Genomic DNA, 27,297 nt, shown 5'->3' with positions numbered 1-27,297 from the left:
CAGAAACAGATGATATAGATAAATTACACACAGACTAATGTTTTCAACCCTTTATTTCTGCTTACTATGATTTCTTACTTACAGTTGATGAAAAAACATCTAAGATTAGAATATTACACCAAACAAAAAAATAAATGTCTTTAAAATTGACAAACAAGCCTCACTAGAAAATACATTCTAATTCACTGAATATGGCTGTATGTGTGTGTCTTTGTTAGTGCGACTGGGTGAATATGGCTCTAGTGTAAAGTGCTTAGAGTTGTTAGGATAATGAAACATTATAATTAGTACCTACAGCAGAAAAATAACTGTTCTAGATTAGAAACAGATAAATAACCCAAAAGTGAAACCATCCCACGATCTTAGGTTTGACAATTAAACACATCATAGAAACAAATGGCACAAAGAGACCAACAAAAAAAGAAAATAAAACAAAACATAAAGAGGAGCAATATATATATTCCATCAATGTTTAAAAGCTCTTAGCTAAATTGTACTCATTCAGTTTTGTTCTTTGTTCCAGCTGACACCTTCCTGCCTGAACGATAACCGTTTTCATCTGGTGCTAACATTTAAAGTTATTAAAAACTTTAACAAGCGTTCAAAAGCACTATGACTGTTGAACAGATTCCTTCAGTGTTGGACAGTCATTTTTAAATAACAACATTTCGACAATGAAAAACATTCGTTTTGGTCCTTTCAGAGGTAAAAAAAAACATGCCAGACACCAACACTGTGGTACCTCAGCCGCTAACTTCATTTTAGATTTTACCTATAAATTTACCTGAGGTATTGTTAATACTCAAAGCTGTTACAGGGACGTTCAAAAATATACACGTCCCAGTTCACATTCTGACACCTAAAGATTTGAGGCGATGATAAATCTATTCCAAACTTCTTCTAGCTTGAACTAGAGATGCAACCAAACCTCATACGAAGAAGTTGTGCCACAAGTGTGTCCAAACCATTAAGCTTAAACTGTACATCAAAGACCTTTCGATTTACCTGAAGCTTACACACACAGATCAATATCTGCATTGGGTCATTGATTTGCATCTGACTGAGAATGCGTCTAGGATTCCCATGTCCTTAAAATCAGCAGCAATCCAACTGCAGGTTGCTCAAGTGTGAGCCACCTGATGACTCCTGGATAGGTGTCAAAACATTTTTTTAAAAAATGAGCGAAAGTCTGGTTGCCTGCGATTTAAGCCAGTTTGCAGTTTATACAGGCTCCTTTTGATTTGCTTTCAGCTTTGAGTTTTCTAAGTTCACAGTTACTAATAATCAAAGTTCAGCAGTCCTGGAAGAGTTCCTTAGAACTTGCGTCTTTACATCCTTTTGTTAAAGCCATCATTTTCACAGAAGTTACAAAAGATCAAAGCACTACCATTGCACACTGGCAAAAATCAGGACAAAAATATGTAAAACAACAACAACAATACATCATTATAGTAATATACATACAGGTAGAGTGAAGGCAGTTATCCATTACTGGACTATAGGACAACAATGACCAAAAACTGGATCTTTTTTCTACTGGAGGAAGTCTATTATATTCTCATATATCTTTGTGATAACTTTTAATTAATATTGTTTCATTCTTAGTGTGTGTTCTATTGAACTGCCTGTGTTGCAATTTTCAACACGTTTGTTTTGTTGCGTAGACTTTTAACCTTTTCATCTTATTTTTATTTTAACTGAATGGCTTCTCATACTCCTTGCAGTATGATCCTAAACTATGGTGCTGAATGCAACTGCTTACATGATAGTCACTAAACATTGACTGAGCTCTGTGGAGCAGAGGAACAACACATTATTTCTGTTGGCTATATACAAACAAGAGTCACAATAAAGTCAGACAGTACTGATCCAAAATCACAAGACGTGAGAAAAGTGCAACATGACGTTTCCTGCGACTGGTCCACACGCTGAGCACGCTGACAACATATCGTCTGCAGTTCTGCTTTAGCTGTTTGGCTGCAGGAAGTTGACACAGACCAAAGGCAGGCTTGGCAAGCAGTCAGTGTTGGCTGTCACTTGCATGTCCCCAAATAAAACTTGGCTTCTGTTAATGCTGGAGCTGTCCACTTCCTTTTTAAGTGTGGTGAGTTTCTGGAGGATTAGGTTGTACTCGCGACCCTTCTTAAGACCCCTGAAGTAAAGAACAGCAACCAGATGTTTCCTGCTGCAGGTGGAGATATAAAACATACCATAAAATGTAAATACATGAATTGATCAAAAACAATAAAAACTTACATTTTGTCACTTTACAAAGGCAACTTTTTATTTCATTGGAATTTTATGTGCAAGAAAAAAAAAGAGGATGAAAAATGATGCGTGATTCTTGAATTTAAAAAGATGATCTTTTCAGCCATCCCAAAATGTAATACCATTGTAACAAACAGTCCACCTGTGTATAATCTAATCTCAGTTTTAATCCAGAACATTAGTGAACAAAAAGTATCATATGAAAAATTTAAAGTCAGGTCATCAAGGAAATTATAAAATTTATAAGCAGATTTATACGAAGATTTAGGTGAGAAATCAATACCCTTAGCTTTGATCATCGGTCAGAGTGCTAATCTATTGTCTAAAAAATGAAAATAATATGGTTCAACTGCAAAACCAGACAGCCTAAACTTGACAGGCCAGGCAAAGAGTGTGCTAATCAAAGAAGCAGCAAAGAGGCTCATGGAGACATAGATCCACTGCTCAGTTAGAGAATCTGCCAACAGGATGACCTTTACTGATGCACTTTATAAATCCGGTCTCTATGAAAGGGTGGCAGGAAGAAGGCCATTTTTAAAGAAACTCAGAAGAGATTACAGTAAAGTTGTGGAAAAAGGAGCTCTAGTGAATGACCTCCAAATTTTACCTTCTGGCATACATGCAAAAAAAAACACTGTAACTTGGGAAGATGGATGGGGCTAAATCCAGGGCAATACTAAAAACGGAGAGGGGTGGAGAGACTGTGTCCGGTCTCCCCTGGAAGCGTTGATTTAGAAATGTTTAAAGTAAACAAAATTGTGCCAAGACAAACACAACCACATCCAAAGACAGACCGGATCTATTTAATTATGTCAAAGAAGAAAGTGGGATTGACACCGTGCAAACAGAGTGTGGTGGTACAGGCCAGGAACACAGAATGAGAGAAGGGGATCTTGATTTGAATGCAAGAACATTTAAAACTTAACACATTGACTAACAAAAAGCAAATATAACACCAATCACTAAAATAGCTAAAGAGGCTACCAGTGAAGGGCAAAGCACGACAAAAGTTAGTAACCTGACTCTTGCCCAATGGATTTTGTCCCGGAGAGCTCCACACTGCTACACACATCCATCTGGGATTGCTCCATTGGAGATGGATTTCAGAAAGAGAGACCTTATCAAAAATTCTTGCATATGATTGGATAAACCACATGTCCATCATCTTTACTGATGTGCTACTTCAACCACTCACATTGAAACCAAAACCATCGTTTCCACTAATAAAAGCCTTCAAAGTCATTCTCTGGTGTTCTTAATTAATTAATGAATATTCGGTAGATTGGACTACATTGATGAAATAGCAGTATTAATGTTACCGGGTGACCAGATTCCTCTAATGAAAACCAGGTCTGAGAAACGTCTCTGATTATGCTTAGTAGTTGGGTGGGTGCAGAGTCTCTGTCGGGGGTTGGTTTGTTTTGTCCGGTCTGCAATGCCGACGGGCCGGGGAGGGCACGATCAGCTCAGCAAGAGCTATTTACCCGGTCTTGCTGCATTAAACTTTTTTACTCCATCATGATACACTGAAATCGGGGACATTTTCGGGACAGCTTTTGCCAGGGACAGGTCATCCAAAGCGGGCACTCGAGGATGTCTGGCCACCCTTGCTTCCTCGTTGCAAGCTGCCAGTTTTCTGCATCCAAACAGTCGCTTCTCTGATAGGTGTTGTGCCAGTTCAGACGTGACAGAAAGCGGTAACGGACTACGTTACCCATGATGCAATGTGGTCAAAATGGCCACCAACTCATGTGGTCAAAATGGCCACCAACTCCCATCACGCAACACGGCAAAATGGCCGCCGATCAAGGAAACAGCATCAATTCGGGACGTAACGGACTGCGTTACCCATGATGCAATGTGGTCAAAATGGCCACCAACTCCCATCACGCAACACGGCAAAATGGCCGCCGATCAAGATAAGGTTGCTATGATGATGGCTATAAAAGCCGATCACACACGATGAGCTTCCTTCTTCCCTGGCTTTTAGCCAACCCGAGAAGACACGCACAGCTGATTCCCACGCCACGTGTTCGATTGCTCGCTGGACCGAGATTTTTCGACGCAACGGTTATTCCCTGCTTTATAACAGGAGGTCGACTTAAATAAGTACTTTTAAATTCCCTCTGATCAAAAGACTGAGAGACGCCGCATCTCCCACTGATCGAAGAGGACCCCGCTTTTGTCTGGCCAACAAAGCGACTGTTGAACCCGGAGGAAGAAACGAAGCAGCTTCTTCCCCGTCCCGCTGCAGCCTGTGGACAACTGCGCTCGTCGAAGCGCGTCCAGAAAGCCACACTCGGAGCGTTCCGGACCAGCCCCGAGGCAACTCAAAGTAACGGGGTTTTTCCCCTTTCATTTCTGTCTCACCAACAGGGTGTTTAGAAGTGCCTGGGCAGGCGGTAGAACTTTGTAGGTGTTGGTTAATGCTTTTATTCCACGACGAAGTTGGAATTATTTTGATGAACATTTTCTTTGTATGTGCATGCATTTTACAATTGATTTGCTGTGTTGATTTGTGATCCATCAAGAACCCCGCCGTGGGTTACCGATTTATCTCTTTTCATCTTCTTCCCTGCTTCCCCCCCCTCTCTCTCTTTTCGCTCCTTATCAGTTTAATTTCTTTGTCCGAGCTCAAGTCGCGGGCTTTGCTTTAAACTCCTAGTTAGCCCCCCCCTCTCGAAACGAGGCATTGTCCCATCAGCGTAAGCGTGGTTACGTTATTAGGACCTCCCCTCATACGTCATCGTAGCAGCCATCTTGGGAGGGTCACGTGTGACAGCTTAGATCGCTCAGTGTCCCGGAGGGACAGTTTTGAAAGTCAGTTTCTTTAAACTTACCTTACGGTTACGCCCTTTTGTCTTTTTTTAATTTTATTTTATTCAATTTTTTTTTTCTCCTTTATCCCCTTCTGCTCACCATAAGTGGTCAAAATTGAGCTGTGATTTTGAAACTAAGGTTGCAATTTAGCGGTTTTTAACTGTCATTCTTTGCCACCTCTGAAGCTCCAAAACACTGCTATTTTCCACACATGTGTAGAGCACCTGTTCTGAAATAACTTACATCACAAACAAAGCCACAGCTTTATCACTTAATTACTGGCCGAAAGGTTAGTGGTCCATGTCACTCAAAGTTAATATTCTCAAAGTTAAACAAGCATATTAACCGTTCCTAAAACTAAGGAGTTGTAAGTCGCAGGGTTGATTTTCCCTTGCGCAGCCTAGTTAAACGCACATATTTGAATCCACTTCCCGCGGTAAAGTGAGTCATAGTGCGTGTTTGCTGTTAACAGTTAAAGTGAAGCCACTTAACAGTTGTTGTTAGCAGTTTGTTGTTTAGCGCTGAGCTAAATTAAAGTGTATGCGTTGTTGCCTAGTGCTAAGCTAAAATACAGCGTTGTTATTTGTTGTCTGTCGTTTAGCGCTGAGCTAAACTACAGTGTTACTTGTTGTGTTGTTATCCATAGCTGACAAAGAATGGATAGTAGCGGTTCTTCAGCTGAAGGAGCTGAAGGTCCAAACCATTCCATTGGAATGGAGGCCCAGGATGTCATTAGCTCACTGCTTAAAATGACACCGGACGAACAAACCCGTCTGAATCAGTTTAGCATAGAAGACTGTGAGAGGAGAATTCAGGAATTGGTGGAGGAGGTCCAGAGCAAACCTAAACATAGATTGGTAGCAGATGTTTTGGGTGAATTAACTGCGTTATACCACCGAAGGTTAACGCTAGAGACCGATCTGCGTAACAGAGAGGTTGAGATACGGATCGCAGCTGAGGAAAGAGTTAGGGAGCTAGAACAGAGAAGTGTTCAGGGCAGCTGTCATCCCACAGAGGAGCGAGAGGAGGATCGCATTAGCTTGCAGACAGAAGGATCTGAGTGTGAGAACTCCAAAGGAAAACATGGAGATCACACCTGGAGGACATTGGATGAACTGGGCCCTCAGACACCTTCTGAGCGAAGGGTAAGCGAAGGTCAGGACAGATATAGCAGTGTGATACAGAAAGAAATGCCTAAACAACTTACGGTGGCAATCAGGACTGATCCACATGATGTAAATCATGGGAAAACACCTGCTTCCCACCTGACCCCTGACACGGTCCGCTGTGATCTTTTCCCCCCACCAGGGCGACGAGAGCACCGTTCCTGGAACACAGGTGAACCCCACTCCTCTGAACTGCGTCCACAGACAAGAGTTCATGACAGGGGGGGTCCCCCTGCGTCCCACGAACGGCCGCCGATGCCAGGTAGGTGGTCAGAACTAGAGCCTCCCTCCTATCGTGGTTACCGCAGGCAGGAGTCGTCAGGAGAGGACTCAGATGGACCAGCTCCGATCCCTGAACAGGGACTGCGGATGCGTCAACTTGAGTCCCTGGCCCGAGACATAGAGCGTTTTGATCCTAGCAATACAGAATCCACCATTGATGACTATCTCAGAGAGGTAGAGCGCTGTCTGCTAGACTTATATAGCCCCTCAGCTCGAGAAAAGTTGAAGCTTATCTGGAAAACCACGTCCAGAAGTGTCCATGTTTTCATAGAAAGCCTCCCCCCAGCTACACGTGACCGTTACTCAGCTCTTTGTCAGGCTTTAAGAGAAGAATATTCTGTGTTTACAGACCTAGCTTCTGCAACTCTTGGAGCTTTTGCAATTCAGCAAAAGAGAACTGAAGCACCAAAAGCGTACTACCGTCGCTTGCGGGCTGCTTACTTTCAGGGACGAAATGCTCCCGGCTTGGAGGAAGACCACACTTTCAAATCTTTGTTCCTCCATAATCTTCATGAAAGCGTGCGTTATGAGGTTACCATGCATTGTAGAACCAAGAAACTTACCATGCAGGAAATCAGGAAATACGCGCAGGTGGCATGGGAAACACGTGTCCGGCCCAACAAAGGAGCCGATAGTGATAAAAAGGTTCTGCAGATTCAAGCCGAACCAGAAAAGAGTTTAGGTCTGGAGGGACATGAGATGCCTCCCTTCAAACCTAAAACTAGATTTGGTCCTAAGAAGCAACATGGTTTTGAGCCGCAGCAGAAGAAAGCTTCCCAGGATAGGAGAGGTCAGCATGGCAGCATGGAAGGTGAGAGGTTTCAAAAATGGCACAGGCCGGATCCAGCCCGAGACGGTAAGCAAACTGACTGGCCAGAAAGGTCGAAAAGCACACATGACAACAAAGGCTGGAACCTGCGCATGGAGGAGTCAATGAGAAAGGAGATAGAGGAGACTTTTCGCAGGTTGCTAGCCGAAACAGTGCGTCAGATCGCGCCGCAGCCGTCCCAGCCATCATCCAATCCTGTCGACCCTCCAGGTAAGCCAGGCCCAAAACCCCAGCCAGCATGACTAGGCGTGGAACAGGCTTCCCCTTCTAACAGAGTTTATCTGATTAAGGGGGGGGACCAACCGAAAATTCACCGACAACCTTCTAAGATCCCATCAGCAGGTGATCAGAAAGCCCCTTTTCTAAGGTTTCTAGGTGAGCTAAACCATCATGAAAATGCACACCGCTTATACTGCTCGACAGTTATCGGAGGATGTGTAACTGCAAATGCTCTTTTAGACACGGGTTCCGAGATCAGTCTAATGTGCTCAGATTTGTTTGATGAGGTGGCCAGAGCTATGGTGTCTCTTGGGAAACCGTTCCAGGTGGAGACCTGTAACGTGGGCATCACTAGCTACACTCAGGATCAGTCATGCATCACCAAACGGGCGTGGTTAGACATCACTTTCCGTGACATGACCCTGGTGCACCCCATCTACATATGTACTTTGGACACAGAACCTTTTCTTGTGGGTCAGGACCTGTTGAACAGGTTAGCCCCACTCATTGACTGCTATCATGGTCATCTTTGGGCCCAAGTAGGGACTCCCAAGCCCCTCACTTCTGGAAGTGGACTGTCCGTCCCTATCAACCAGGTGACATGCTCCGAGGAGCCCAAAGAACTTTTAGCACCATTTCTGCCTTCCACAGAGCCGATTTCCAAATCCTCTGACACACCCCTGCTTGAGCTGAACAACCGCTCAGCTTACCTTTTAGTGGAGAATCCAACTCGCATGCCGATCCAAGTGGTGGCGAAGAAACCTCTTGGGGTGCTCATCGAAAGCTCTTTCCACGACTTTGAGCTGAGCATTCCCGTCATCGGAGACCTGCCCTTATCCTTGACCGGCAGACAGGACTCTCCAGACACCGTGTTTACTTTTCCTTCCAACATGATCCAAATAAGGCGACATGAAGCTCGGCCTGCTGGATCTATTTGTGGTGCAACGCTTGAAGCTGAAGGAAATCTGTTGGTGTATGCGACAGCAACCGACCCAACAGAACCAGCACCAAATCAACCAGGAGACCGGGACTCACCCACTGAGCCCTACCCTGGTTTCGAAACAGAAATTATGCAACAGCTGGAAAAAGCTGATGCACTGACCACTGAAACAGAGGAAACAGCATTTAAGGAGCTGTTTTATGAGTTTCAGCCCATTCAGCCCAAAGATTCAAACCAACTTGGGATCACACTGACACACGTCCATGACTCACCAGTAGGAGGACACAGAAGCTGCAAAGCTAATCTGAAAACTCTCCAACAGGTGACGTCCCGGCCTTCAACGGCCCAGGAGTATGTACAAGGCTGCTTAACCTGCAGCCAGTTACAACCCACACGACCACTAAACCGAGCCCTGCTTCAGCAAAGGGGGGTTATATTTCCGTGGTCACATTTGCAGACTGACTGGATCGGTCCAGTCCCCGAATCGTTAAGAGATAACAAATATCTTTTGACAATAACAGGCAGTTTCACAGAATGGGTCGAATGTTTGCCGGCACCGAATGACACCGCTGTCACCACTGCAGCCCTGCTGCTAAATCACGTTTTCAGCCGGTGGGGCCTTCCCCTGTCCATCGACTCGGACAGAGGAACGTCAAACATTATGACCGTGCTTTTCAACATGTTGGGCGTGGAAGTTAAATTCCACATCACCTACCGCCCACAGTCATCCGGACAGGTGGAGCGAATGAACTGCACCGTGGCCAGCATGTCAAAGGAACATGCCAGCAGCCATGACAGGGACCGGGATACAAAGCTTCCCCTGGTCCTAATGCTAGTCCGCTCTATCTCACCATGCTCCACAGGGGCGACACTTTTCCAGATGATGACAGGAAGACTAAGGACACTTCCCCTGAATCTCATCTACCAGCCCGAAGGCGTCAGTGTGACAACCGTCTACACTGCACACCAGTCCGTCACTGACTTAAAAGACTGTCTCCAAACGACTTTCGCGTGGCCTCGAAAGAACCTAGAAGCCCGCATGCAAAGTCCAGAGTACAAATGGGTTCATGCGAACCAAATTAAACCGTCCACCAAACTCTCCTCACAGGGAACGGAGCCTAACTCCGCCCCCGCCGAAGAGAACAATGCATAGCATTAAATAGGACAAGTGCATGTTCAATCAGGACACTTTAAACATGCACTAATAAAGCAAGTGTCCATACATAACTTCACGTCTATAATTTCACACTCAGCCATAACACCATGCATTGCTTTGGAAACGCTCACGGAAGTGGTAAAGAATGACATGATGTATACTCAGGTTGTTAGAGATTTAATGCAGGACCTCACTCGAGAGGTTAGTTCATCCATAAATAGCCTTGCTGAAGGACGGATTCCTCCGTACCTGGTACCAGTAGATTTGGTTGAAAAGGTTTTCAAATCTGCCTCTAGTGAAACACTGCAACCACCACAAATACACCTGGCGTACAGCCTAGGTAGTGCAATTCCAATATTTGTAAATCCTGACAACTTGGAGATAGGATTTATGCTAAACCTTCCCATCATTGAAAGAGCTAATGTGTATAGGTTTGAATCAGTATTGAATGTCGGTTTTTGGCAAGGTGAGACCCACGTACACCTACAAACTCCCTCAATATTGGCCTATCATGATGCTGACCCCAAACTTTATTTAGTCACTAATTTGGATTTGTGTACCAAAACCAAAGACATCCACTGGGTATGCCCAAGCAACCCATTTATCAGAGACGTTACCAATTACCTGTGTGGTCTAATGAATCTCCTGAACAAAACTGTCAGGCTAGAATGACCCTTAAAGATGCAGGTGTGGAAACCAAAATTGAGCGGGCAGGTAACCGCTGGCTCGTTAGCAACCCAGAGGCAGAAGCCCTGTTATCCTACGAGCAGCATGACACAGTTACTAGACTAAAACTGCCCAACCAAACCATTTTCTGTTCCCCACCTCAAGGTGCTCCAGTCCACATTGGAAACATGGTTCTGCATCACCTTGACGTTGATAAATATGACTCAGAGATTGAAATAATAGATGTCTTTAAGGGATACAATTTCAGCATTGATGTCGGCATTGAAAGACAGCTTTTACTTGCAGGCACCCAGCTGATTAAATTCAGTCTCACTCCATCAGAGTTGAGCTCGGTCCCTCTGCTTCGCTTCCCCAGAGCTACAGAGTCGACCGACACTCACATTATGACCATTATTGTGGTGCTCCTTGTATTTGGATGGGCCATCACTACCGCGATGGCGTATGCAGCATACAAGCAGATCAAACAGTTGCAAACCAGGAATGACGCCCTCACCTTTGTCGCTCCCAGGTTCGTAGCACCAGCTCCTTGAAGGTCATAAGCTGATTAGACTACGAACCGCGGTCTCTTTCCTTTCCCTTTTTCCCTCTCTCCTTTCTTTGGTTCAAAGTTCAAACCTGATGACCAATGAATGTATTGACAATGGTGATTGTGAAGTTTGCATTTCTTTTTTTTTTATTACTTTATTGTTGCCTTGTTAGCCAATAGAAATGACTAGCTATAGCTTAGTCCTGCCCAGGCTAGGTCACTGACCCAGGCACAATGAATGCTTCGTTTTTCCTCCTCTTGGATGATGAACTGAACTGCATGAATCCCAATGGACTACTAGAAAGACTATTAGGTTGTTCCACTCATGCACAACGGATTTTCGTCACGCCAGAATGGACTTGGTTGTAGCTTTAAAGACTGTGACCAGCATCCCACTCTTCAAAGCTAAAGGGGGGTATGTTGTGCCAGTTCAGACGTGACAGAAAGCGGTAACGGACTACGTTACCCATGATGCAATGTGGTCAAAATGGCCACCAACTCATGTGGTCAAAATGGCCACCAACTCCCATCACGCAACACGGCAAAATGGCCGCCGATCAAGGAAACAGCATCAATTCGGGACGTAACGGACTGCGTTACCCATGATGCAATGTGGTCAAAATGGCCACCAACTCCCATCACGCAACACGGCAAAATGGCCGCCGATCAAGATAAGGTTGCTATGATGATGGCTATAAAAGCCGATCACACACGATGAGCTTCCTTCTTCCCTGGCTTTTAGCCAACCCGAGAAGACACGCACAGCTGATTCCCACGCCACGTGTTCGATTGCTCGCTGGACCGAGATTTTTCGACGCAACGGTTATTCCCTGCTTTATAACAGGAGGTCGACTTAAATAAGTACTTTTAAATTCCCTCTGATCAAAAGACTGAGAGACGCCGCATCTCCCACTGATCGAAGAGGACCCCGCTTTTGTCTGGCCAACAAAGCGACTGTTGAACCCGGAGGAAGAAACGAAGCAGCTTCTTCCCCGTCCCGCTGCAGCCTGTGGACAACTGCGCTCGTCGAAGCGCGTCCAGAAAGCCACACTCGGAGCGTTCCGGACCAGCCCCGAGGCAACTCAAAGTAACGGGGTTTTTCCCCTTTCATTTCTGTCTCACCAACAGGGTGTTTAGAAGTGCCTGGGCAGGCGGTAGAACTTTGTAGGTGTTGGTTAATGCTTTTATTCCACGACGAAGTTGGAATTATTTTGATGAACATTTTCTTTGTATGTGCATGCATTTTACAATTGATTTGCTGTGTTGATTTGTGATCCATCAAGAACCCCGCCGTGGGTTACCGATTTATCTCTTTTCATCTTCTTCCCTGCTTCCCCCCCCTCTCTCTCTTTTCGCTCCTTATCAGTTTAATTTCTTTGTCCGAGCTCAAGTCGCGGGCTTTGCTTTAAACTCCTAGTTAGCCCCCCCCTCTCGAAACGAGGCATTGTCCCATCAGCGTAAGCGTGGTTACGTTATTAGGACCTCCCCTCATACGTCATCGTAGCAGCCATCTTGGGAGGGTCACGTGTGACAGCTTAGATCGCTCAGTGTCCCGGAGGGACAGTTTTGAAAGTCAGTTTCTTTAAACTTACCTTACGGTTACGCCCTTTTGTCTTTTTTTAATTTTATTTTATTCAATTTTTTTTTTTCTCCTTTATCCCCTTCTGCTCACCATAAGTGGTCAAAATTGAGCTGTGATTTTGAAACTAAGGTTGCAATTTAGCGGTTTTTAACTGTCATTCTTTGCCACCTCTGAAGCTCCAAAACACTGCTATTTTCCACACATGTGTAGAGCACCTGTTCTGAAATAACTTACATCACAAACAAAGCCACAGCTTTATCACTTAATTACTGGCCGAAAGGTTAGTGGTCCATGTCACTCAAAGTTAATATTCTCAAAGTTAAACAAGCATATTAACCGTTCCTAAAACTAAGGAGTTGTAAGTCGCAGGGTTGATTTTCCCTTGCGCAGCCTAGTTAAACGCACATATTTGAATCCACTTCCCGCGGTAAAGTGAGTCATAGTGCGTGTTTGCTGTTAACAGTTAAAGTGAAGCCACTTAACAGTTGTTGTTAGCAGTTTGTTGTTTAGCGCTGAGCTAAATTAAAGTGTATGCGTTGTTGCCTAGTGCTAAGCTAAAATACAGCGTTGTTATTTGTTGTCTGTCGTTTAGCGCTGAGCTAAACTACAGTGTTACTTGTTGTGTTGTTATCCATAGCTGACAAAGAATGGATAGTAGCGGTTCTTCAGCTGAAGGAGCTGAAGGTCCAAACCATTCCATTGGAATGGAGGCCCAGGATGTCATTAGCTCACTGCTTAAAATGACACCGGACGAACAAACCCGTCTGAATCAGTTTAGCATAGAAGACTGTGAGAGGAGAATTCAGGAATTGGTGGAGGAGGTCCAGAGCAAACCTAAACATAGATTGGTAGCAGATGTTTTGGGTGAATTAACTGCGTTATACCACCGAAGGTTAACGCTAGAGACCGATCTGCGTAACAGAGAGGTTGAGATACGGATCGCAGCTGAGGAAAGAGTTAGGGAGCTAGAACAGAGAAGTGTTCAGGGCAGCTGTCATCCCACAGAGGAGCGAGAGGAGGATCGCATTAGCTTGCAGACAGAAGGATCTGAGTGTGAGAACTCCAAAGGAAAACATGGAGATCACACCTGGAGGACATTGGATGAACTGGGCCCTCAGACACCTTCTGAGCGAAGGGTAAGCGAAGGTCAGGACAGATATAGCAGTGTGATACAGAAAGAAATGCCTAAACAACTTACGGTGGCAATCAGGACTGATCCACATGATGTAAATCATGGGAAAACACCTGCTTCCCACCTGACCCCTGACACGGTCCGCTGTGATCTTTTCCCCCCACCAGGGCGACGAGAGCACCGTTCCTGGAACACAGGTGAACCCCACTCCTCTGAACTGCGTCCACAGACAAGAGTTCATGACAGGGGGGGTCCCCCTGCGTCCCACGAACGGCCGCCGATGCCAGGTAGGTGGTCAGAACTAGAGCCTCCCTCCTATCGTGGTTACCGCAGGCAGGAGTCGTCAGGAGAGGACTCAGATGGACCAGCTCCGATCCCTGAACAGGGACTGCGGATGCGTCAACTTGAGTCCCTGGCCCGAGACATAGAGCGTTTTGATCCTAGCAATACAGAATCCACCATTGATGACTATCTCAGAGAGGTAGAGCGCTGTCTGCTAGACTTATATAGCCCCTCAGCTCGAGAAAAGTTGAAGCTTATCTGGAAAACCACGTCCAGAAGTGTCCATGTTTTCATAGAAAGCCTCCCCCCAGCTACACGTGACCGTTACTCAGCTCTTTGTCAGGCTTTAAGAGAAGAATATTCTGTGTTTACAGACCTAGCTTCTGCAACTCTTGGAGCTTTTGCAATTCAGCAAAAGAGAACTGAAGCACCAAAAGCGTACTACCGTCGCTTGCGGGCTGCTTACTTTCAGGGACGAAATGCTCCCGGCTTGGAGGAAGACCACACTTTCAAATCTTTGTTCCTCCATAATCTTCATGAAAGCGTGCGTTATGAGGTTACCATGCATTGTAGAACCAAGAAACTTACCATGCAGGAAATCAGGAAATACGCGCAGGTGGCATGGGAAACACGTGTCCGGCCCAACAAAGGAGCCGATAGTGATAAAAAGGTTCTGCAGATTCAAGCCGAACCAGAAAAGAGTTTAGGTCTGGAGGGACATGAGATGCCTCCCTTCAAACCTAAAACTAGATTTGGTCCTAAGAAGCAACATGGTTTTGAGCCGCAGCAGAAGAAAGCTTCCCAGGATAGGAGAGGTCAGCATGGCAGCATGGAAGGTGAGAGGTTTCAAAAATGGCACAGGCCGGATCCAGCCCGAGACGGTAAGCAAACTGACTGGCCAGAAAGGTCGAAAAGCACACATGACAACAAAGGCTGGAACCTGCGCATGGAGGAGTCAATGAGAAAGGAGATAGAGGAGACTTTTCGCAGGTTGCTAGCCGAAACAGTGCGTCAGATCGCGCCGCAGCCGTCCCAGCCATCATCCAATCCTGTCGACCCTCCAGGTAAGCCAGGCCCAAAACCCCAGCCAGCATGACTAGGCGTGGAACAGGCTTCCCCTTCTAACAGAGTTTATCTGATTAAGGGGGGGGACCAACCGAAAATTCACCGACAACCTTCTAAGATCCCATCAGCAGGTGATCAGAAAGCCCCTTTTCTAAGGTTTCTAGGTGAGCTAAACCATCATGAAAATGCACACCGCTTATACTGCTCGACAGTTATCGGAGGATGTGTAACTGCAAATGCTCTTTTAGACACGGGTTCCGAGATCAGTCTAATGTGCTCAGATTTGTTTGATGAGGTGGCCAGAGCTATGGTGTCTCTTGGGAAACCGTTCCAGGTGGAGACCTGTAACGTGGGCATCACTAGCTACACTCAGGATCAGTCATGCATCACCAAACGGGCGTGGTTAGACATCACTTTCCGTGACATGACCCTGGTGCACCCCATCTACATATGTACTTTGGACACAGAACCTTTTCTTGTGGGTCAGGACCTGTTGAACAGGTTAGCCCCACTCATTGACTGCTATCATGGTCATCTTTGGGCCCAAGTAGGGACTCCCAAGCCCCTCACTTCTGGAAGTGGACTGTCCGTCCCTATCAACCAGGTGACATGCTCCGAGGAGCCCAAAGAACTTTTAGCACCATTTCTGCCTTCCACAGAGCCGATTTCCAAATCCTCTGACACACCCCTGCTTGAGCTGAACAACCGCTCAGCTTACCTTTTAGTGGAGAATCCAACTCGCATGCCGATCCAAGTGGTGGCGAAGAAACCTCTTGGGGTGCTCATCGAAAGCTCTTTCCACGACTTTGAGCTGAGCATTCCCGTCATCGGAGACCTGCCCTTATCCTTGACCGGCAGACAGGACTCTCCAGACACCGTGTTTACTTTTCCTTCCAACATGATCCAAATAAGGCGACATGAAGCTCGGCCTGCTGGATCTATTTGTGGTGCAACGCTTGAAGCTGAAGGAAATCTGTTGGTGTATGCGACAGCAACCGACCCAACAGAACCAGCACCAAATCAACCAGGAGACCGGGACTCACCCACTGAGCCCTACCCTGGTTTCGAAACAGAAATTATGCAACAGCTGGAAAAAGCTGATGCACTGACCACTGAAACAGAGGAAACAGCATTTAAGGAGCTGTTTTATGAGTTTCAGCCCATTCAGCCCAAAGATTCAAACCAACTTGGGATCACACTGACACACGTCCATGACTCACCAGTAGGAGGACACAGAAGCTGCAAAGCTAATCTGAAAACTCTCCAACAGGTGACGTCCCGGCCTTCAACGGCCCAGGAGTATGTACAAGGCTGCTTAACCTGCAGCCAGTTACAACCCACACGACCACTAAACCGAGCCCTGCTTCAGCAAAGGGGGGTTATATTTCCGTGGTCACATTTGCAGACTGACTGGATCGGTCCAGTCCCCGAATCGTTAAGAGATAACAAATATCTTTTGACAATAACAGGCAGTTTCACAGAATGGGTCGAATGTTTGCCGGCACCGAATGACACCGCTGTCACCACTGCAGCCCTGCTGCTAAATCACGTTTTCAGCCGGTGGGGCCTTCCCCTGTCCATCGACTCGGACAGAGGAACGTCAAACATTATGACCGTGCTTTTCAACATGTTGGGCGTGGAAGTTAAATTCCACATCACCTACCGCCCACAGTCATCCGGACAGGTGGAGCGAATGAACTGCACCGTGGCCAGCATGTCAAAGGAACATGCCAGCAGCCATGACAGGGACCGGGATACAAAGCTTCCCCTGGTCCTAATGCTAGTCCGCTCTATCTCACCATGCTCCACAGGGGCGACACTTTTCCAGATGATGACAGGAAGACTAAGGACACTTCCCCTGAATCTCATCTACCAGCCCGAAGGCGTCAGTGTGACAACCGTCTACACTGCACACCAGTCCGTCACTGACTTAAAAGACTGTCTCCAAACGACTTTCGCGTGGCCTCGAAAGAACCTAGAAGCCCGCATGCAAAGTCCAGAGTACAAATGGGTTCATGCGAACCAAATTAAACCGTCCACCAAACTCTCCTCACAGGGAACGGAGCCTAACTCCGCCCCCGCCGAAGAGAACAATGCATAGCATTAAATAGGACAAGTGCATGTTCAATCAGGACACTTTAAACATGCACTAATAAAGCAAGTGTCCATACATAACTTCACGTCTATAATTTCACACTCAGCCATAACACCATGCATTGCTTTGGAAACGCTCACGGAAGTGGTAAAGAATGACATGATGTATACTCAGGTTGTTAGAGATTTAATGCAGGACCTCACTCGAGAGGTTAGTTCATCCATAAATAGCCTTGCTGAAGGACGGATTCCTCCGTACCTGGTACCAGTAGATTTGGTTGAAAAGGTTTTCAAATCTGCCTCTAGTGAAACACTGCAACCACCACAAATACACCTGGCGTACAGCCTAGGTAGTGCAATTCCAATATTTGTAAATCCTGACAACTTGGAGATAGGATTTATGCTAAACCTTCCCATCATTGAAAGAGCTAATGTGTATAGGTTTGAATCAGTATTGAATGTCGGTTTTTGGCAAGGTGAGACCCACGTACACCTACAAACTCCCTCAATATTGGCCTATCATGATGCTGACCCCAAACTTTATTTAGTCACTAATTTGGATTTGTGTACCAAAACCAAAGACATCCACTGGGTATGCCCAAGCAACCCATTTATCAGAGACGTTACCAATTACCTGTGTGGTCTAATGAATCTCCTGAACAAAACTGTCAGGCTAGAATGACCCTTAAAGATGCAGGTGTGGAAACCAAAATTGAGCGGGCAGGTAACCGCTGGCTCGTTAGCAACCCAGAGGCAGAAGCCCTGTTATCCTACGAGCAGCATGACACAGTTACTAGACTAAAACTGCCCAACCAAACCATTTTCTGTTCCCCACCTCAAGGTGCTCCAGTCCACATTGGAAACATGGTTCTGCATCACCTTGACGTTGATAAATATGACTCAGAGATTGAAATAATAGATGTCTTTAAGGGATACAATTTCAGCATTGATGTCGGCATTGAAAGACAGCTTTTACTTGCAGGCACCCAGCTGATTAAATTCAGTCTCACTCCATCAGAGTTGAGCTCGGTCCCTCTGCTTCGCTTCCCCAGAGCTACAGAGTCGACCGACACTCACATTATGACCATTATTGTGGTGCTCCTTGTATTTGGATGGGCCATCACTACCGCGATGGCGTATGCAGCATACAAGCAGATCAAACAGTTGCAAACCAGGAATGACGCCCTCACCTTTGTCGCTCCCAGGTTCGTAGCACCAGCTCCTTGAAGGTCATAAGCTGATTAGACTACGAACCGCGGTCTCTTTCCTTTCCCTTTTTCCCTCTCTCCTTTCTTTGGTTCAAAGTTCAAACCTGATGACCAATGAATGTATTGACAATGGTGATTGTGAAGTTTGCATTTCTTTTTTTTTTATTACTTTATTGTTGCCTTGTTAGCCAATAGAAATGACTAGCTATAGCTTAGTCCTGCCCAGGCTAGGTCACTGACCCAGGCACAATGAATGCTTCGTTTTTCCTCCTCTTGGATGATGAACTGAACTGCATGAATCCCAATGGACTACTAGAAAGACTATTAGGTTGTTCCACTCATGCACAACGGATTTTCGTCACGCCAGAATGGACTTGGTTGTAGCTTTAAAGACTGTGACCAGCATCCCACTCTTCAAAGCTAAAGGGGGGTATGTTGTGCCAGTTCAGACGTGACAGAAAGCGGTAACGGACTACGTTACCCATGATGCAATGTGGTCAAAATGGCCACCAACTCATGTGGTCAAAATGGCCACCAACTCCCATCACGCAACACGGCAAAATGGCCGCCGATCAAGGAAACAGCATCAATTCGGGACGTAACGGACTGCGTTACCCATGATGCAATGTGGTCAAAATGGCCACCAACTCCCATCACGCAACACGGCAAAATGGCCGCCGATCAAGATAAGGTTGCTATGATGATGGCTATAAAAGCCGATCACACACGATGAGCTTCCTTCTTCCCTGGCTTTTAGCCAACCCGAGAAGACACGCACAGCTGATTCCCACGCCACGTGTTCGATTGCTCGCTGGACCGAGATTTTTCGACGCAACGGTTATTCCCTGCTTTATAACAGGAGGTCGACTTAAATAAGTACTTTTAAATTCCCTCTGATCAAAAGACTGAGAGACGCCGCATCTCCCACTGATCGAAGAGGACCCCGCTTTTGTCTGGCCAACAAAGCGACTGTTGAACCCGGAGGAAGAAACGAAGCAGCTTCTTCCCCGTCCCGCTGCAGCCTGTGGACAACTGCGCTCGTCGAAGCGCGTCCAGAAAGCCACACTCGGAGCGTTCCGGACCAGCCCCGAGGCAACTCAAAGTAACGGGGTTTTTCCCCTTTCATTTCTGTCTCACCAACAGGGTGTTTAGAAGTGCCTGGGCAGGCGGGGTAGAACTTTGTAGGTGTTGGTTAATGCTTTTATTCCACGACGAAGTTGGAATTATTTTGATGAACATTTTCTTTGTATGTGCATGCATTTTACAATTGATTTGCTGTGTTGATTTGTGATCCATCAAGAACCCCGCCGTGGGTTACCGATTTATCTCTTTTCATCTTCTTCCCTGCTTCCCCCCCCTCTCTCTCTTTTCGCTCCTTATCAGTTTAATTTCTTTGTCCGAGCTCAAGTCGCGGGCTTTGCTTTAAACTCCTAGTTAGCCCCCCCCTCTCGAAACGAGGCATTGTCCCATCAGCGTAAGCGTGGTTACGTTATTAGGACCTCCCCTCATACGTCATCGTAGCAGCCATCTTGGGAGGGTCACGTGTATCTGGACTGTAGGTAGCTTAGCTGAACTAGCTTTGTGTAAGACATCAAAGCGTCCAGTGAGATTCCCGAAGCTGTTCTGTCTGTCAATGCTGATACGTGAAATGCCGATGTTTCGAGGGCGGTGTTAAACAACTTTGAGTTAAGTTAAGATCTGCTAACCGCTCATTTTAATCCATTGTTTATTTTTGTTTTGTTCTTTATTTCCACATATATATTTTGCATGTTTTAGTTTAGTAATGAGTAAGAATTCCAAAGTTGTTTGAATCAGAGAATTACTGTAACAGGGAATTGCTTTTGGTTCAATAAAACCAACCACTGCGGAATAGACATTGTTTTGTGTTCAGTCCAATTCACAGTTGCCTGGGTATTCAGAAATCAGAGCTAACCTCCTTTGGAGTTAACATCTGACATTAATACAGAGACAATATCATTGGATGGTGATAAGGAATAAGGATTTAAACTCTAATTGCAGTTACATTGGGGTTCTCACAGCCTGCTGGATAAACCTGGTCGGTTAACAGTCCGACCTGATCATTTATTCCAGCATAAATGAGTTCATAACAGAAAGTTAACTAATGCATTAGTGGTATAAATACTTATAAGCTTATAGCTAACATCACCACCATTTGAACTATATTTGTTATAGCGAAATTTTGAGTTGAATGATTTATTATTTAAATTATAATACCAAATTATAATTAATAATAATAATAAGCATATTCAACCAGCTTATGGCATAGCATAGGTCACATCTATTAAAGGCATACTATGCAACATTTTTCAGTTAATTAATGTGTTCCATACCGTTTTGGATGATTAAATGAGTCATTTCAGGTCGAACAAAGGTTTTCTCGGCCGCCCTGGTGGTCTGTGGGGGAAATACCGCACTTGCAATTGCAGGAGCTCACGGCCCGCACACACAGAAGTCTCCCTTTACGAGAACTCCGTGTTTTTGCCCTGCCATTCACTATATGCACGGGCGAAAACAAAAACAAAGAACCGCGTGTTAACGTCAAATAAACATGCAAGCATATCGAGTTTTATTATTATTATTATTATTATTATTATTATTATTATGTTTTTTTTTTTTTTTTTATGTTGGCGAGACGCTACCGCGGCGAGGCGGCGGCGGCGGCGGCGGCTTGGCGAGGCGGTGGCGTCTCGCCAACATAAATAAATAAATAAATAAATAAATAAATAAATAATAATAATAAAACTGGCGAGGCGGCGGCGGCGGCCATGGCCGCGGCTTGGCGAGGCGGCGGCGGCGGCGGCGGCGGCGGCGGAGGCGGCCGGCCGGCCGGCCGCCTCGCCAGGATAGCACTGCGGGAAGCTTGATGTTCATACCTTCACTGTGTTAGTCATTGTTTGTACTGCCGTTTTTTCCACTTTTCGTTGCGTTCGCCTGTCTGCTAAGCTCAAAACAACCGTGCCTGGCTTGACGGAGAACCAGAACAGCTGAGCATCTTTACGACAGTGCACTTTTACTTTCGCCCTCTTGGGGGAGCCTCGCTGGAAAATCAACCCTGGTTGCATAGTATACCTTTAAAATCTGACCCAGCAGTCCTGATTGGCTCATCCATTTTATGTGGCATTAAAATCCCTCCCACTGGCAATGATTCCAGGTGGATGTGTGGAGCCGTGTGGAGCTCAGCGGAACTGCATCCATCTGGCGAGTCAGGTTAGCTCTAACTATAAGCTTTATGAAAAAAGAAAGTTTTAAGCCTAGTCTTAAAAGGAGACAGGGTGTCTGCCTCATTAAACCATCTGGAAGTCAAGATGTTCCGGTCACTTCCATGGCTGCAGACATATAAAGTTTGGAGTAGAGAAATTTGCTGGCCTGCACAGAGTCCTGACCTTAAAACGTACTGAAAACATTTGGGATGAACTGCAGCAGAGGCGGAAATTCTGGTTTTCACATCTAATAAGAGTCCAGTCAGTGCTGAGGAAGATGTTTACAGAACAGCTAAAGTTTAGAGAAGTGTTTATTTTGCATGAATATGTCATGTTTTTATGTTTTATTTATTTTCTTTAAAATACCAGAATTAGTTTATAACTTTATATTTTTGTCTGTCTGATTACCTCATTTTTAAATATTAACTGAGATCATGTTATGATAAGTTACTCTGTACTTGAGTAGCCTTCATTCCAAATACTTTTTTACTTCTACATGAGTAAAACATATGTTGAAGCAGTGCTACTCTTACTTGAGTATAATTTTTGATTACCTAACACACCTTTGATCCCATATCAATTTGTACATAATTATTATTACACTCTATTCATCAGGTAGGATGGCCCAAAACAGATTTAACTGCCTTTGAAAAGTCAGATATTGAAAACCATTTTGTAGAACTACCAAGCGTTTTGTTATAAATATTGAAAAAGATAAAAAAGAAAGAACGATTTGAGAAGAATCAAATGCGAAGCTACAAGTAACCCACTCTCCTCCTTCTCTTTCATATACATCTCATATATCTTCACAAAATATCATTAATTTGTTGTTCCACAACCATAAAGGGGAAACTCCAACACTTCTGCTATGTCTTGACATTTATTTTCTCAGTGCTTTTGCTTCTTTTGACAGCAAAACCACAGATTGCAGGCCCAGGTTATTGCACATTGGTCACATGTGAATGTTTCACTTTGATAAAGCTGTCCTGTTTACTAGAAACTGATGGATGGGAAACCCCTCCCTTTGTACAACCAATCAAACAAACGTTATCTCGATAGCACCTTCCAACAATGCTTGCATTGACCAAAGTGCTTTACAAAATAAAACAAATAAACACACAGCACAGTACAACCAAGACAGTGTCAAGTAAAAGCTCGAAGTACAAACACGTTAAAAGAAAGTATCAAAGTACTAAAAGTTTAAGGCCTTTTTAAGTGCATGGGTCTTGAGTTTGGCTTTGAAAAGAAGCAGGTCAGTAATCAAGGATGTTGGACCAGCCTAGACAGGGTATCTTTTCTAAAGGAACCAGAAGGCCTGATATGAGACCTTCTGGCTCCCCTACAGACTCCATCCCACTCCTTGTTTAAAGAGGTACTTGCTAGTATTGGACCAAGTGTACAAGTGTACAGGATTATATATAGTAGTCTTTCCTTTGGTACAGTAGCGGGGTTTTTTGAGCATGCAATTGCACGTCCCTTCTTTGAAAAAAATAGGCCTTGCCCCTTCTCTCTGCTCTAATTTCAGGCCTGTCTCTAATCTTCCATTTATTTCTAAAACATTAGAGAAGATTGTCTACAACCAGTTGTTACCATTTTGGACAATACAGAGTGCACTCTTCTGAGGGTTTCAAATTATATAGTCTTGTCAACAGACTCTGGAAAGTTTGTCATTTTAGTGCTTTTAGATATTTGTTATTTTAGTGCTTTTTCTTCCTACTTGTTATTTCTTATTAAATGTTTGATCAACCTTGTTCCACCATATTTATCTGAGCTGCTTCAGCCTTACTGTTCCCTTAGATCAGCTGATCGGCTGCTGCTGAGAGTCTTTGAAACTAGGCTGAAGCTCAGAGGATTTGCTGTTGCTGCTCCCAAGTTATGGAATAATTTACCCCCAATTATCAGACAGGCCTTCTCTTTTCCTGTTTTTAAATCTCTTTTAAAAACAAACTTATTTCTTGGCTTTTAATAGACTGTGATCTTTTTGTTTATGACTCTCTAAAATACTCCTGCTGTGAACCTGTTTTTTGGCTTGTGATGTTATGCATGTATGTTTTGTATGCTTTTAACTTGTTTTCTTAACCTATTCTTGTCTTAATGTACAGCACTTTGGCCATTCCTGCAGTTTTAAAAATGTGCCATAGAAATAAAGCTGATTGCTTGATTGGTTGATGGATTGATATAATATTACATGGCTTACAGGAGGCATTGAACAAAATCCATTTAGTTTTATCATTATATAGGTGGAGATAGTTTTGAGGGAGTTTAAAATCCTGTCAATGGAGTTTAAACTAAGTGGTTTTGCTGCTGCACTACAGACAGTGAACAGGGCTAATATCCCTCCGCCCCTCTGTGCAAACACACCCTGGGAGGGAGCCGTCTCTAACGGAAGGACAGAGTGGTTGCTGGACTACACTGGCCTGTTTCTAACATAACGTCAAAAATAAACATCACTGTTATATTGAATTAACTTCTCTGTTGTTCAGCAAAAAGCCTGCACCCTCCGCATCCGTTTTCAATCCCTGTTCCCTCAGGAATTATTTCCACTTGGTAATAATAGCTGCACTAATATAGAATCTCATTTCCTCTTGGTTATTACTACTTTTTCCTTTCTTGGTTACTTTCTTCTGCCTGTAGCTGGGAAAAGAGTATCGATGGACCTCCATTTTAACAGAAAACGGCAAATAGAATGATCTACGGTCGTCTTTGCTTGTTTTATACTCCTCCACAGACAGCACATCTTCATTTAAAAGACAGATAGTAAAAATGCGTATGGCTGACAAGTTTGTCTCCTTTCAGTTTCTGAAATCAGAAATAACAGCCCAACCCTGTGCCTCCCAGTAGGTGCAACGGCACCCATGTATTTATAAACTACTAATTCTAAGCTATGAGAACGCTTCCATTTTTGATGTGATGTTATTAGACTTTGCCAGAATATGTATTCATAGAAGCAACACTTGATTTTCGCTAATTAAAAGTCAAATTAGTTACACACTGTCCCTTTAACTGACTCAAAATGTCTGCATGCAAACATCTACGCCCACATTTTTGAGGAAGCTTAATGTTATATTTATTGTCTGGAAAAAAAAAATCATTATCATGCTGTACTTTTTTCATTATTTACATCTGAATATCTAAAGTAAATGTACTAAAAAGGCAAACCCAGCATTTCACTCCATATTCCTACTGTCATATCATCATATTGTCGCTAATGATGACAATATGATGAAAGCAGTAAACACATGCTTACCTGAAATCTGGGTAATGTTCCACTAGAGGCTGCAGATGTTTCTTGATATCTGTCTTATTAGTTTCTTTGATAATGTTGCTCAGATCCTCCCCTACATGGTGGAGCCACTCATGAGATGATTTCTACAGGAGAAAAAAAAACAACGTACAGGTAATGCTTGCGTTATGCGGCATATATGCCACCATATTTTGAAGTCAGAAAAGAAACAGTTGGGTTGCCCTGCTCTGTTGATGAAAACAACAAATAAAGATTTCTAGTAAGGCGGGCCGACAACACTTGGGTACAAAAGCACCTTTAAATCATTTGTGTTGCAACTGTTTGGACAATTGGTAGACCAACAACAAGCTGGCAGCCAGACAGATAACTCAGGATTGGTTAATGACCCCATGGAGTTAACCACTGTTAACAAAGCTCTATTGGTATCTACTTTAATATTCTTGTTGAAGCTGTTTGTAGCTTAATGAGTCAGGACTGCCTTTTCTATCTAGTCAAAATCAAAAGTCTCAAGACTGAAAGCTAAATTGTACCATTAAATGCTTAACATAGGTTCTCTAAAACACAGGTTGAGATTTCTAACAAATTTATCCTATAATTCTTGTATTTTTTGTTTTTGCAATAGGACAAGTTAAGAGTTAGACAAGCACAGAAGCTGCAATAGTTAAAACGTTTAAAGTGTCTTTAAAACAATGTTGCGAAACCTTCACTGTATCTATGATAATACAAAGTAAAAAAAAATACTGATTCTTATTTTTCTCCGAATAATGCTAGTTTCATTGAATGAGCAGGGTGTATTTGGCGCATCGCAATTCCTTTCAAAATACACTGGCAATAATTCAGTAGATAAAAATACATTCCTGTATAAATGGTATGGAATGGACTTAAAATAAGCAGAGAAAAACGATACTAGAAGTGGTTTACATTTTACAGAAAAGTTATTATCAGGTGTGTCGCTGGTTTGTATCGATCCCATTAAGGGGAAGTCTCACTTGTCTAGATATCTCTCCTAAACTAACTTTAGGTTCTACATGGACATTAGAGCTTCAGACCACTTTACAATGAATTAATTGAAAATGTGAGAACTAGATCTTTTTAACAATGGCCGATAGAGGCAAATATTTATTTTTTTGCTTGTTTTGATGGATTTCACACGTTAATAAGTTCTGTAATCCCAAATGCTAGAAAAAAAATCTCATCTCATATTTTGTTAGACTTTTGGGTACAAGACATGAAATAGCTTATCAAGTATTTCTTTTTAAAAGAGAAACATTAAAGTATTCTTAGAATTGTACATCAGTACATATTCCAAATTAGCCTGCGCTGTTTAGTTCAACTGGTTTACCAAATGGTGTGAGTTTTTACTTTTCAGATTTATTTTTACCATGTCATCAAACAGATCACTGAGCCGGTTCCACTGTTGATGCATCTTGTTAGCGGCCTTTTCGTGCTTCCGGTTCTTGCATGTGTAGTTATTCTTCATTAGCTGGCCAATGTATTCCTTCACCACATGGTGATGCAAGTGGCTGGCAAACTCCTGTACAGCAGAGTAGGTAATGGATTACCATAACAGGATGAAACAAAAGAAGGGAAGGTGTAAGAATGTGTTTGTATTACATGACCCGTAGCCATTAGGATGGGCAACCTTACGCCTAGACTTCCACCAATTCATTTGTCCCTCCTGCTGCTCTGCTATTAGTGTTTTATGCTGCCGCTACATCAGACCAAAGAACAATAGAGGAATTCCCTGGAATTTCCCAACTGGCCAATGAACAGGTTTAATGAGAATGTCAGGGGAAATACATGTAACTTTATCTTACTAACCACCACATAAGACCCCTGGAGACTTAAGATAACATAGACAATACAATCTTGCTAAGCCGGACAAGTGCAAATAGGGTCCGATGTCTGATACAGATATTTTGGCTGAAAGGAGGAAGACGCAGTTATTTCAAAAGCAAAATAGAAATCAAGATTACTGTTTGCAAAAGCACTCAGGGACCTGATCAGTTTGGGACATGTTCTGCAGTCTCATGGTGATCTCATTATAATGTCTGTCATTAAATTTAAGAGTAGAGAGCAAGATGTGAGTTTGTTGTGTGGATGTTTTACTGCAACAAGGACTGGTGCACTTCACAAATTAAATGGAAAGGACTGCTATTCTATAGTGCATTTCAGCACATCCACAAGGAACATAAAGGTTGCGCAACAATGAGTTTTTCCAAAGGAACAATTACCCTTAAGAATTAAGGAAAACAGAGAACAATTTCACAATTCCAGAAAAGTACAGCACTGAGAGAAGCTTGAAAGGCATTTTGACCAAATACTAAAGAAGTTTAGGTTCATTAGTATTTTAACCTAAATCTAAAAAAAAAAAGGAAAATAGTCTCGGTGTCATTATTCTGGCTCTATGAAATTTAATGTCAGACAGTGAGAGAGAAGGTAATGTGCCTTTTTATAAAGAGCATGTAAAAGACTTGTTCCTGCTGTATTTTTACCACATAAAGCCAACAACCAAGCAATTGGAAATAGAATACAGAGCAATGTTTACTTCATTATTACGTTTGTCATCCTGTCCA

At 43.8% G+C, this 27,297-nt stretch overlaps 1 protein-coding gene across 2 annotated transcripts in view; it reads right to left on the bottom strand.

Annotated features, from left to right (window-relative positions):
* Window positions 1–652: 652 nt before the first annotated feature.
* Window positions 653–27,297, bottom strand: part of exoc3l4 (exocyst complex component 3-like 4) — a 52,332-nt gene continuing 25,687 nt past the window's right edge. Inside the window, exons 12-14 of one of the 2 annotated variants that reach the window (XM_012875977.3) lie at window positions 26,103–26,255; window positions 24,725–24,846; window positions 653–2,185 (exon numbers count right to left, since the gene is read on the bottom strand). In XM_012875977.3, the coding sequence (XP_012731431.2) occupies window positions 1,966–2,185; window positions 24,725–24,846; window positions 26,103–26,255 (495 nt within the window). In that variant the 3' untranslated portion in view covers window positions 653–1,965. The remainder of the gene's footprint in view (window positions 2,186–24,724; window positions 24,847–26,102; window positions 26,256–27,297) is intronic. The other variant, XM_036150521.1, reaches the window with a different exon arrangement.

Source organism: Fundulus heteroclitus, chromosome 19, assembly GCF_011125445.2.
Source record: "Fundulus heteroclitus isolate FHET01 chromosome 19, MU-UCD_Fhet_4.1, whole genome shotgun sequence".
Lineage (NCBI taxonomy): Eukaryota > Metazoa > Chordata > Actinopteri > Cyprinodontiformes > Fundulidae > Fundulus > Fundulus heteroclitus.
This window is presented reverse-complemented; position numbering and strand designations above follow the sequence as displayed.